This window comes from Peromyscus maniculatus, chromosome 5 (genome assembly GCF_049852395.1).
Source record: "Peromyscus maniculatus bairdii isolate BWxNUB_F1_BW_parent chromosome 5, HU_Pman_BW_mat_3.1, whole genome shotgun sequence".
In the NCBI taxonomy this organism is placed as follows: Eukaryota; Metazoa; Chordata; class Mammalia; order Rodentia; family Cricetidae; genus Peromyscus; species Peromyscus maniculatus.
This window is the reverse complement of record NC_134856.1, coordinates 100,996,596-101,009,647: the sequence shown is the minus strand read 5'-3', so window position 1 is coordinate 101,009,647 and position 13,052 is coordinate 100,996,596. Positions and strand designations below refer to the sequence as shown.

Sequence of the window (13,052 nt, the reverse complement as noted above, 5' to 3'; positions counted from 1 at the left end):
TGTGAGCTGTGGGGGTGTAAAGGAAAGTTAACAGGAGCAAGCCAGGAGGAGCATGGCAGTAAGCAGCATTCCTCCACGGTTTCCGCTTCATCTCCTTAATTCCAGACTCACACCTTGAGTTCCTGCTTTGCTTCCCTCAATAGAGTGTGACAGAGGATATGTGAGCCATGTCAATCTCTTCCTCCCAAGTTGCTTTTGGCCATAGTCTTTATCACCACAAATTAAAAAACAAACTATGACAAGGTCTAAACAGAAATTCATTTAAATTTTCATGCTAAAACAGATTAAGATAGTTTAATAAGCCTAAGTATAGGCCTAGGGGTTGTTCTTTGCTACCTTCTTCCTTATGAATTATATGAACTATTAACACAAAATAGCACAAACACCTCTTGTAAAGAACTCCACCAGTGTCTGGGACACAGCTCAGGGGAAGAATTGGGTTACTATGTACAAGGCCTTGGGTTTGATCCCCAGCCCTCTCCTGCCACCACCGCAAGAAAAGTACTTGATGTTAAGTTACAATAGCTTTCCCAAAATAGGCTTTCAGAATGCCAACTACTAAAATAACGTTCATTATGAGTTCTAAGCATAGCCAGCATATGGTCAGGTATGTGAATCACTTGGACAAGTGGTCACTGATTAAACCTTTGAACAGTTAGTAGTTAATATGTAGAAGAAGTAAGAAACATATTACCTCTGAATCAAAATCCATTAATAAAACTATTTTATCCTTGATGGAGCTGAAAAGATTATGCTTGTGTATCAGTTGGAAAACATCTTTATGTCTTAATGTTAAGTATATTTCCAGAGCATTGCCATAATTTTTGTCATAGGTGTACCTGGCAATAAAAAAATTAATATTCATTAACAGTTACAATTAAAATGCACAGAGATTATGTTTCATAATATTAAAGACTGAAATACACCAGGCGGTGGTGGCGCATGCCTTTAATCCCAGCACTCGGGAGGCAGAAGCAGGCAGATCTCTGTGAGTTTGAGGCCAGCCTGGTCTACAAAGCGAGTTCCAGGAAAGGTGCAAAGCTGCACAGAGAAACCCTGTCTCAAACCCCGCCCCCAAAAGACTGAAATAGTTGTTCAAAGAGAAGAGTTAACTTTACTACAGGAAGTATTCGCTGAGATTTAAAAACACATGGTTCCTATGTACTCTTTTTTAGAACCGTGCCTTTTATCTCACCAAATTTGTAAAAATGCATAATATTCAAGTAATAAATGTTCCTTCTTTATAGAAATCTATATTCCAGACATTGACCTAATTGTCCAGAATAAAAGAGATACTGCTCTTAAGTAATAGAGGAATCAGTTTGAATTCCCGTAAGCAATGTTCAGCTGACAAATGAGTTATATTCCAGCTCATTTGTAGGGGGCTGTATAAAGCTGAAATGTATTTTTCCATTGAAACAATGTTTTCACACTGAGTCCCTCATCCAGTTGAGGAAAGCCAGCTGAACAGAAATCATCCTGCTGTTCACTGTTAACAGTGCTACAAAGTCCAAGGGACATCCAGAAAAATGTTTCTGGTAGAAAACAATGAGTGCTCTAATTTAGAAAGTCACAATCATGACTTCCTCTGAGTCAAGTCTAATGTGGTCCTGATGTCCAGGCCATCATAGGTCCTTTCCTAAGACTTTGACAAAAATGATGAGTGAGGAAAATCTGAGGTTTGTGGGTGCTGAGGAACGGACACAGCCAGCCTTCCTTCTGGACTGGTCTGTGGTTTACCATTTGGTGCCCTACACTGAGGCTCCTTGAGGGTCTAGCTTATCTCTGTGTCTCAGACATGGCAGAAAGCAAGGTGGAAATGCCTGGTAAAAGGAAAATGTTCATCAAACTTCTCTTGCTGAGCCCAACTTTCAAGATTGAAAGTATCCTGTTAACAAAGTGTGACCTGTAATTGTACTGATAAAGATTCTGATTCAGAAAAAGCAACAGACTTGCAGACTTAAGAATAACAGAATTCAGAGCCTGACTCTCTGGGAGAGCCTAAGGGAATCTGGTACCCTTCCATCTCCTCAACAGGACTCATACCGTAACTCAACTCCTATGTTAAATCACATTATAATGCAGCTTCACACATTCATCTTCTAGTTACTCATTTGAGACTTAGAAAAAGGTTTCCAATGAAGAGTGATATAGGAAGATGAAAAGGCATCCTCCCCATTCTGAGATTGCAAGAACTCAAATATACTCACAATTCTGCCAGTGTTTTTAATAAAGTCTTGTTCTGACTGTCCTTCTTCAGGTGGTCTCGAACTGCTTGAACTATCACAGAATTGTTATACAGATCTCCAGGCCACTCTCTGATCAACGTGGCAAAGCCCTAACCAAAGGAGAAGAACAGAAAAAGACACTGCATAGGTGACACTGTGGTGATTGCTTTGGGGTTTTAATCCACAGTCTCCTGCCCTTTACCCCTTCCCCAATGCAGGACACAGAAACTTAGTGGGTCATAAGAGCTCCTTAAGAGGGGTCCAGCCCTCTGCCCATGAGGAAGGAAGGCTAAGCAACCACACCAGACAGGCCTCTGGCTTTTCCCACATATTAGCCATCATGCCTATACAATGAAGTTTCCATAAATGCCCAATATGCCAAGGTTCAGAAAGCTTCCTGACTAGCAAAAAGGAAAAAAGGAAAATTAAGAAGTTGGCACTTCAAGTAAATAGTTCCCGTCCCCTGAGGACAGGTAGGCATGGGTCTCATTATGTTACTCAGGTTGACCCAAACTCACAAACTCCTGCCTCAGCTTTCGGAGTAGTTAGGATTACAAGTGCACACTGCTAGACTTGGGTTTTTCATTTGTTTTTGTTTTTTTGCAACCTGATCTTTAGTGTTCTGTTAGCAGCATAGAATTTTTCAAGGACATAATTTTGGCAAACAGTTGCTAGGGAACACTGCTACTTGATTCGTTACATGGTAATTTAAAATAAAGCCTAAGATGATAAAAATGGAAAATAATATTCAAATGATTTATACGGTTTAATGACAATAAAAAGTCTTTCTAACTTTTTCAATAGCATTGAGGAGGCAGACATAACAAGAACGCAGGAGAAAGTCTCCAAGCCCAAGAGTCAGGGGAGGTTTCCTTTAGTCACAATCGTAAGTTTTCTACATAGGACATGGATTGGTAGGATAATTTTGATGACATAATCACTTTTATATCAAATCCTCATGACACCAATGTGAAAGAACAAAAAAGTAACACACACAGAGAACACGCCATGATTGTGTAAGAATTCCTTACCTCATAATCACTTTCCAAAAATTCGTGCAAGATCATTTCATAGATGAGTGGTTTCAGGACTGGGTCCCCCCTTGGTAAATAAGGACTAATTGCCTAGGGAAGAAGAGAAAGAGTCCTTTTAGGAGTGGTACAACAACTGCATCCCCATCGTGCAGACAACATAAAAGTATAGTTCTAACGTTAAAAATGTAAGGTATCAGGACATACTGGAACATTCAGAAAAGACTCAAACAAACTGTCACCTAACAGGAAGCTACAAAGTATTTTCAAGAGAGTGGTGTGTGTGTGTGTGTGTGTGTGCGCGTGCGCGCGCGTACAACAAACGAATAACTGCTATTTTATATTTCTTTTAACTTTCCTTATACTGGATGTAATACATCAATTAATAATTTAAAAATTCAATCATCTTATGAAGCAAGCTTGCCACAAATGTACGACAATGCCACAATGAAGCCCATTTCTTGATAAAGTAACTTTAAACAATAATATAAATTTTAATAGTATATTCTCAATTTCAATAGAGTATTCCAAAGGCCCACAGATGACGAAATATTAAAAACTCTTTAAAGGAATATAAAAATGAGTGATGGGTATATATGTTGTACCCCAGAGGAAAAGATTAAAATAAAGTGGTAAAATTTCTCATCAGAGCTACAGTCAAGCATCTTCATCTGTCTTCCTGCAGGTGACAGATTATCCAAGCACCAAGGATGAGCTAAGTGGAACAGCCTTTGCCTAACATTTGTGAAGCCCTGGGTTCCAGACGAACACAACAAAAGAAAAAATAAAAATGAAGAATAAATTAATTCTTAAGTAAATTTAAAAAGTGCTATGCTGTAAAATCTATTAGATAAATTACAACTGTCCTCAAGTCGCTAAAAGGAAGATGAACACGATTAAATACAGCACCTGAACCACGTAGGCAACATGGCAAATATGTATGCACTTGGTACACACAAAACATAAAGTTTAGTTCTTCTTTCAAGACAGTACATACTTTCCAACCAAGAACTGCTTTGTCTCAATTTTATTCCCATTTTAATAAAATACAAGGAAAAATTAAAGGTTAAGATAAAATAGCTTACTTTAAGCTGTCCAATTTCTTTAAATTTGTAAACTTCATATTCCCAGAGAGCTGCATTTTTCCCAAGAATTTTCTGGCATTTTCTGGCAGCAAAAGCATCCAAGGAAAAATAAAATGTAAATAAAAATAAAGAGATACAGTAAGTGGACATTTTCCCTATGGTCTAGGTGAACCTCTCCCCAGAGCTTTGACAGGGTCCCATCTCTATTGTCAATGAACATGAAAGTGTGTTCATGAAATGTCAATGAACATTACTCATCTGACTATACGTGGAGTTGACGGAAATCATGATAACTATACAAAATTCACAGAAAAATACAGGTCACTTTCAGAAGACTAGGGGTTCCCCCGACTTTCCTTTTTATCCAGAAAGCATGGCTGGTTTGGACTTTCTATAGGAAAACTCACTATACCCCAAATGCCAACACCTTCCAGGTCAGCTTTAAACAAGGAGGCGAAAAAGCAGACTTCAGAAAATCAGGTTCCCAGCCTACCACATAATTTACAGGGCTGAGTCTCAATCTCAGGGCACTAAAAGAAGGTCTGAGGGTGGTCTCACAGGCTTTATCGTTTCCATTTAGTTACCATACTTTTGTAAAGAACCACTGTTCTTGAGCCAAATGCAGATGGACTTTGTTCTAGATTTCTTCCAAAGGCATGTGTAACACAAGTGACCCTAGAAACTGGAGGGCACACAAAATGAGAGCTGAGGGCAAGTCTGCTTACTTTCTACAGAGTGCTGGAGAGGACAGCCGATAGGCAGAGTCTGCCTGCCCAATGTGTGCTGTGCTGTGGGAAGCGGAACTGGGGTGATGCAGTACACGCTGACCTACACTCCTGCTAATCTGGAAAGTCCTTTAATTCTGTGCAGAAAGCTCCTGTCTTACACAAGACCTTTTCACATGACAAAAGTCAACTGAAAAGAATCACTTATACTTGTTACCATCGGCAGGAATAACTGTGAGGATGTCATTATTACCGTGCAGCCATGTCGTATTCTCCTCTTTCCACCAGGTGGTTGACATATGCCAACCCAATATCCTATAGAAAAACAAATAAAGGAAGTTAACAATGCAACTAGAACAACTGAAGAGCTGTGTGTCAGTTCCTGAGCAGACATGACTTGGGGGGCCTGTGAGAACCATGGCCCAAGCCTATCTGTGTCATAGTTTGGGTGATATTATACTTCAGCACATTAGATTTAACGCAGTTATATTTGTTTTATACAAATTTGAATAATCAAACTTTGAAAACTTGAACCTTGTTTCTATGTGAAAATCTAACCTATCCCCCTCAGATATACTCTGTAGAGGAAGGTTCTGGAACTAGAAACACAGCCTAAAGTTGTCACCAGATATAGAGGTCTATTTTTCCAATGTCTTCTGTTAAATGTTACTTCTTCCACAGGAGAGACATGCAAGACACATGAAGTGGCAGGCTCTCATCCTGGAGGGGATATGGAGACAAACAGCTAGAATCGAGGGCTTTCTGAGTGGGAGTATGGAAACCTAACACAGTAGAAACTTCCATCATATATACATATACGGAGGTGATATAAATAAAATTTCAAATAATAGGGGAGACAGAGACCCAACTGGACATCTCTCATTACCAAATGAAGTTTCCAGTACCAGGAATGGGTTACATCTAATTGAGTTCTTGGCCAAAAGGGTCTCATGGGAACCCCAAACAACCCAGACTGTTGTCAAGGCTGCTCTCCACAAGCTGGCTGAAGACAACACCTACACAACTCACTGAACATGGAGAAGTGGAGCTGGTGCCCACCTAGAGCCTTCACACCCACTGGCTAGTGTTCTTAGTACCAGAAGGTACTCTGCACACTACCAAAGGAGACATGTCAACCCCAAAGCAGCTACCAACCCTTCAATCTACAGTGGTGTCCTTATGTCCTGCCTGCAAAATGTGCTAGTACAGTGACGGCACAAAGCCTGTGGGAGTAACTGACCAATATCTGATTTGAATTAAGGTCCACTCCCTGAGATGAAACCCGTACCTGACACTGCTCAATTGACTAAGAACCTAAGACTAGAGAGTCTAGGGACATGAGGTAAAAGCAATGTAAATTAAAAGAATGTAGCAATGCAATGATTCCTAATGACATTCTGCTACACTCATAAATCAGTGCCTCGCTCAACCATCACCAGAGAAGCTTCCTTCTACAGCAGATGGGAACAAATAGAGACCCACAGACAGACAATATGCAAAAAGTGGGAGACCTTGGAACATTCAGTCCTACATGGGATATCTCCATCAAATCCCTCTCCTCAGGGCTCAGAGAACCCTTTCAGAAGAGGAGGAAAAATGAGTGTAAGAGCCAGAGGGAATAGAAGACACCTAGGAAACAAAGCCTAAACACAGCAGGACTGACTCTATTGTCAACTCACAGACACTGAGGCAGAATGCACAGGGACTGCACTGGTCTGCACCAGATGGGATCCTAGAGCAGAAAGGAGAAATGAATACATGCCCCATCCCTAACCCAGAAGGTATCTCCAATTGATGACCATTTGCAAATGAAACTTTTGTTCTCTCCAGGGGTGTCTAACCAGGGAAACAAACTCCTCTCATGGGTAAGCAGCCTACAAGCAGGAGATAGCCAACAGAAAACAAACTCAATAGTATCTTTGAAGGTTCCTTTTCTCATAATGTCAAGTCAGGGCTTTTTTTATTTTTTTTCCTTTCTATTTTTCCCTTAAGGTCTTTTACATACATATTATGGCTTTCAGTTTTGTGCTTTAATGGGATTCCCGAGTATATAAATGAATAAGTCTCTGCATCTATATCTAGTTCTTGTGTTCTTTTCATTCTGTATGTTTGTTTTGTCCTATTCCTATTTGTTATTGTTTAATCGTTTTATATTATATTTTATTTTATCATTATCCTTAGATGCCTGTTTGTTTTCTAAGGAGAGACAGAAAGGGGGTGGATCTGGATGGGAGGGGAAAAGGATAGGAACTGGTAGGAGGAGATGGAGAGGAAACCATAACCACAATGTATTATATGAATAAAATTTTTTCTATAAAAAATAAAATAAAGCAATAAAATTAGCTCAACTGGAAAAAATCATACTAAAAGGAAATGGGAGATGCCAGCTTAACACGAACAGTGAAAATGAGCTCAGAAGGGCAAGGAAGCCAACCCGAGGCTACAGATGACAGAGAGGACGCCGTGCGTGTGCAGAACACCCATGTCTATTCACACTTTCTGGCTGAAAACGATGCCTACACAGCTCACTGAACATGGAGAAGTGGAGCTGGTGCCCACCTAGAGCCTTCACTCCCACTGGCTAGGGTTCTTAGTACCAGAAGGTACTCTGCACACTACCAAAGGAGACATGTCAACCCCAAAGCAGCTACCAACCCTTCAATCTACAATGGTGGCCTGCCATTGTATGTGACCACGGCATGGAAGGGCAGCTCTCACCCTCTACATGGCTCTCACTTCACCAGAAGCTTAAAGCTCAGTATACAGAACAAAACTCATGTGCCAGCTTCTACCACTGGGTGTATACAGCACTTCCTCTTGGACACTAGCATTATCTCTGCTTGTCTTGTAAAAAGTTACACTGTGCTGGGGAAATTTTCTATGCATAATTAATGCACAGGACACAATCATTTTAAGCAAACAGGGAAATATCATCATTTTTAGACTATTAAATGTCGTCTTTAATGACAACTATGTGAGAAATTATATTTCACACCTACAGAATTTTTCTAAAAGCAGACCACTGATCTTAGTATCCAAGAGGGTTTTTCTATCAGTGTTTTTAATACTATATATTTTTTTGTGTGTGTGCATGTATGCATCTGTTTATGTGTGGGTGTATATATATGCATGTGTGGGGGCTTATGTACAATAGTAGAGGTCAGAGAACATTTTGTGCAAATTGGTTCTTTCCTCTTCCCATGTGGGTCCCAGAGATTGAACTCAGGTCATTAGCCTTGGTGACAAGCACATTTACCCACTGAGCCATCTCACCGGCTCTTTCTCCAGTTTTCAGAGCTGACACCTCTAATCCTAAGGTCTGTACTTTGTCACTCACTCTGTACACTCCTTCTTCCTCTGTATTACTAATGCCACCTCTATTCATTTTTCCCCTAGCATAAGCATTTTTAAATGTGTCTTTTACTGGGCAGTAGTACATGGTTTTAATACCAGCACTCGGGAGGCAGAAGCAGACTGATCTTTGTGAGTTTGAGGCCAGCCTGATCTACAGAGCAAATTCCAGGACAGACAGGGCTATATAAAGAAGCTGTGTCTTGAGAAAGAAATAAACAACTACAACAAAAATAAAATAAAATGTCTCTCTCATAGAATACTACAAGCATCACCAGAGACTGGAGCACACTGCGAGTTTTCAGTCCTCTGTTCAGTCTTTGTAGAACTCTATTTTACAGCTTCCTGCTCATGTTCACTCCCATGTCACAATGAGAGTAACATAAACAAAAAGTTCTCTCATATTATCACATCCAGGGTATTATCACCAGCTCAGCTTGTCTGGCCTTTTGACCTGCTCAGCCAACTATGTACGTCTTTACCTCGCTTTCTTCTGAATGCACTCTCTCAGCTCCCAGCACACGGCCTCAGTTGCTTCCTCTCAGATTGTCTTGTACGCATCATTCCTTAAAGGACTGCATTCCCGGCCCTCTGCTCTCCAACACTGCACACCTGCCATGGATGCCTTTCTCCAAACTCGAGGGAAGACTGACGGGTGTGCTGCTAACAGCACTCTCCTAATTCTGACTCCACCAGCATGACTCCGTTTACACAGCCCTGTGCAGCCTCATCTTCCTCCACAACGACACCAAGACTCCTCCCAAGTGGTCCTCATCCCAGCTGGCCTCCCTCTGACCCACCCCCCTCTCTCTCTCCAGTAGTCTGCCATGGTTAGACTAACCTCAGGCTTAGGAACATGAGGTTCAGTTGTCTTCTGCACGTTTCAAAAACAGAACTAAGTTTTAAGTATGTATGTCCCTTAAGAATCAAGTCTAGCTTCACCCAAAAAGTAATTTTTTGACACTACTCATGTAGTTAGTTCATTAAACAGGCCCACATAAGCAGGCAGCCCATACTCCTTCAGTCTCTGTGCCTTCAACACACGACACTAGATGCTGCAAAGCCCTCTTCAGTTCTAAGAATTACTATTCTCCTCAATGGTGCATGAAAATAAAAGATCTCTAGCTTTTTTTCTTCCCTTTATTTGTTTATTGTTTTCTTATGCCCTCTTTTGGAGTTAATGATTTGTATATGTAGTTTTACAGAAAATTTTAGGATGAACAAAATAATTCAAGAAATTTGTGCTGAAACCCAACTAGCCATAAAAGGCTAAACTTCTAGTATTCATTTGTAAACAAGGGTAATGGACTCAATGCTGTGGAAGGACAGGACTCTTCATATGTTGAGGATATAATTTCATGTCAGGCCTCTGCCTGAAAAATTCACTGTCACATTTAGCAGAGAAATAGGTTTCTAGCCATTGTACTTTTCCGGAGTCTAAAATGTAATAAAAATGTATTTGATTTCCTAAAATAGTCTCCATAACAAACGCAATTGAATTTGTTATCAAGGCCATACCAAAGCAATCTAGTTTGAAGAGACCAGTCTTGATACATTTTGTGATAATGTGATTTTACACATGATTTAAAGAGGCTTCCACACATTGAACTGGAGAGCTTTGTATTGAAAGTGCATTGCCCAAATGCAGTTTCAAAATTTCCTACAGCTACATCCTAGCAGGTGCTCAAGTCTCTTGTTTACAAGCAGAAACTGACTCAGTCCAATGCCCTCCCAGGTAAAAGAATTAGTTCAAAACCAATTATGAACAGATACAAAGGACCTGTTCTTGTTCTCTTCAAATCACTTGGTTTCCTTAAGAGTTAGTAAGAACGGACAGGTTTCAAACAACGATGCTGCACTTACCAGAATCTTATGTCTTTTAATGTTCCTTTGGCTAATCTCAGCTGCCATCAAAGCTTCCTATGTTTACACAAGCATTGTGATAAGAGCCATTAAAAAAAGAAGAGAGAGAAAATGGGGGTGAATGGGAGAGAACGCAATTGCAGTTATAAACTGTGTAATATGTTTTAACGTCTGAACTACTCAAATAAAACCTCATTTTCCTATGGCTTTTGCTTAAGGCACTGGAATTTTTAATGTTATTGGTTGAATAAACCTCACTGAATTCAAACTGAAGATATTCAACCAAAATGAAGACATTTTTTCATTTTCGCTTGAATTCATTCACACATTAAGATCCTGGAATCACATTTCATACACAAACCAAAGTAACAAAATCTCTTAGACTTCAAGAAAAAAAGATGTCATTCTAAATCTGTATGACCCAGACGACAAAGGACATTTTTCCTTTATGTTTCAATAAAGGTAAACAACATACATATGTTATGTCTACAATTAAGCTTATAGAAATCACATTATGTTTTTATTTCAGGACACTTACCAGTATTAGTTTAACACAAATATTTAACACATAAACTAATTTCATAAAATGTTACTTAATCTAGGGGCTGGAGAGATGGTTTAGCAGCTAAAGTGCTTGCTTTACAATCACAAGGAGCAGAGTTCAGAACCCAACACCCAGTAACAAGTCCTGTCTCTCCAATTGCCTTTAACCCCAGCTCTGAGGGTGGTGACAGAGGAGAATTAGACGTGTGGCTTCCAGCCTAGTAGAGAAAACTTGAGCAATGGATTCAGCGAAAGACAGTGCCTTGAAAGGAATAGGTGGAGAGTGGTAGAGGACATACCATACCATCTTCTGACCTCTGTGCAGATAAACAAGTATAAGCACCCATGCACACATGTAGATATATACATACATGCATGCATACATACAGATATATACACATACACAAATAAGGAATTAACTAAATAAATATAAGAAACACTAAAATATTACTTAATCTAACACAATATGGTAGTAGTTGGATTATATACTAGGTATTAATATTTAACAACTGGACTCCATTTTACAAATTAAAAACAAAATCCCCTAGTCCTTCCACATAAACTAGATACTGTTGTTTTCTGCTGATGGGCACACAAAAACATCCAGAGTCATTCTAATAAACAAAATATCTTGGCAGTTATTACAGTTGCATAAAATGTTGTTTCAGTTCTAAAGTCAGTCATGTTGGTACACAGTCTACTTAAACTTGTCTAAACCATGGCTCAGTCAAGAGGACAGCATCATTCCACCCAAATTAATTCAAACCATTCTAAGTAAGAATAAATCTGGCATCTTTCCCTTATACATAAAATGTATTCTACTTTAATTACTTTAGGAAAATAATCAGAAAAGCTTCAGTACATTAGCTTTTGTATAGCTTCTGTTTGACTTCCCCTTCTCTGATCCAATTGTGCTTCCCCAACCCACCCCCAACAGAAAAGCCGACCAACCGAACTGTGTGCTCTTTGTTCTCTGATTTCTGAGAAACTATAACGTATTTTTAGTTTGGAGCACACTAACTCAATATAAAAGATTTACTATAAAAATCTTTTCTCTTTTCTATGTTCAGACAAGTCAATACTTTCAAGAAAGTAAAATCAAAACTACTTCATATTTCTTCTTTTCAAGGAGCCAGTCGATATGGTCATCCTGGTCTCGTTCCTTGGCTACAACAACGTCTCTTGGACTCACGATGTAGAAAAGTGATTCCCCTTCAGAGTATTCTAGAAGGGAGGAGAGAGAGGACAGGTTGGGTGACTCGATATTACGGAGTGGCAATAGTTTCAGGGGATGTAATTAGCCTACGATTGCAGACTCCACAGTCAATTATCTACCTCTGCAGCCAAGTGTGCTTGACCCTCTGGAAAGTCAAGGAGGGAGAGAATGGCAGCATGTCCTCCTCCTAAATGCACCACAGTGTAAAACTATTCAAAAGGAAGGGAAGAAAAGGAGCTAGAAGAAAAGACTGCAAACAAACTAACGAACACACTAGGGTAGCTTTAAAATTCTAATTTAACACATGAACTCTGGCTTCAGATGAACCAACGGAACCCACTGACTGTGCTAGTGCATCTTGGGCTCCATCTACTGTGTATAATCTCTGTTTTTGGACACTTCCAGTACTGTTCTAGTCTTACAGAACAATTACACCCCCATCAACGATAAATGTTTCCTCTCCACTAGGGTCAAGGCCATTTAATGCAGAAACGACAGATGCCCAAGCCCTGGGGACATAATCTATCATTTTAGCACAGTGTCTATGATGCGAATCCTGAGTGTTTCCTACAGAATTCAATTGTAAAACCTGCTCTGAAGAATTTCTAAGCATACAACTGAGTTTCCCCTGAGCAAAATGCCCAGATTGTATGTTTTCAGTTCTGAATCATAATTGTTTCTTGCGAAGTCCATAATATAATACTCTTACAGTTTTTAACTAATTAGAGGGTTCATAAAAGAAGGGTCAGATGCATGTACACTTCTGCATCATTTTCTTTGTCCAAATGAAAAGTAAAACTATTTTCATGTCTGTTGTTTATAAAGCAGGAAAGAATTTCTCAAGAGCTTAAGTCTTTCCTTTTCTTCAATGTATTTTACAAGGATGATGACAGACTTCCCAGGCAGGACTAAAAAGTCACAGTTCTCCTTTTGCTCCTGAGCAGTGAGTGATTAAGTGTATTCACCCACATCCACCCACCAAACTCTGCAAATACTCCAGCCCCTAGTGA

At 39.7% G+C, this 13,052-nt stretch overlaps 1 protein-coding gene across 1 annotated transcript in view; it reads right to left on the bottom strand.

The window, feature by feature from the left end:
• Vps41 (VPS41 subunit of HOPS complex) overlaps positions 1-13,052 on the bottom strand; it is a 166,266-nt gene that overhangs the window by 32,636 nt on the left and 120,578 nt on the right. Inside the window, exons 13-19 of the mRNA XM_006988909.4 lie at positions 11,935-12,050; positions 10,284-10,340; positions 5,323-5,384; positions 4,345-4,426; positions 3,260-3,352; positions 2,211-2,338; positions 695-839 (exon numbers count right to left, since the gene is read on the bottom strand). Coding sequence (XP_006988971.1) covers positions 695-839; positions 2,211-2,338; positions 3,260-3,352; positions 4,345-4,426; positions 5,323-5,384; positions 10,284-10,340; positions 11,935-12,050 — 683 coding nt within the window. The remainder of the gene's footprint in view (positions 1-694; positions 840-2,210; positions 2,339-3,259; positions 3,353-4,344; positions 4,427-5,322; positions 5,385-10,283; positions 10,341-11,934; positions 12,051-13,052) is intronic.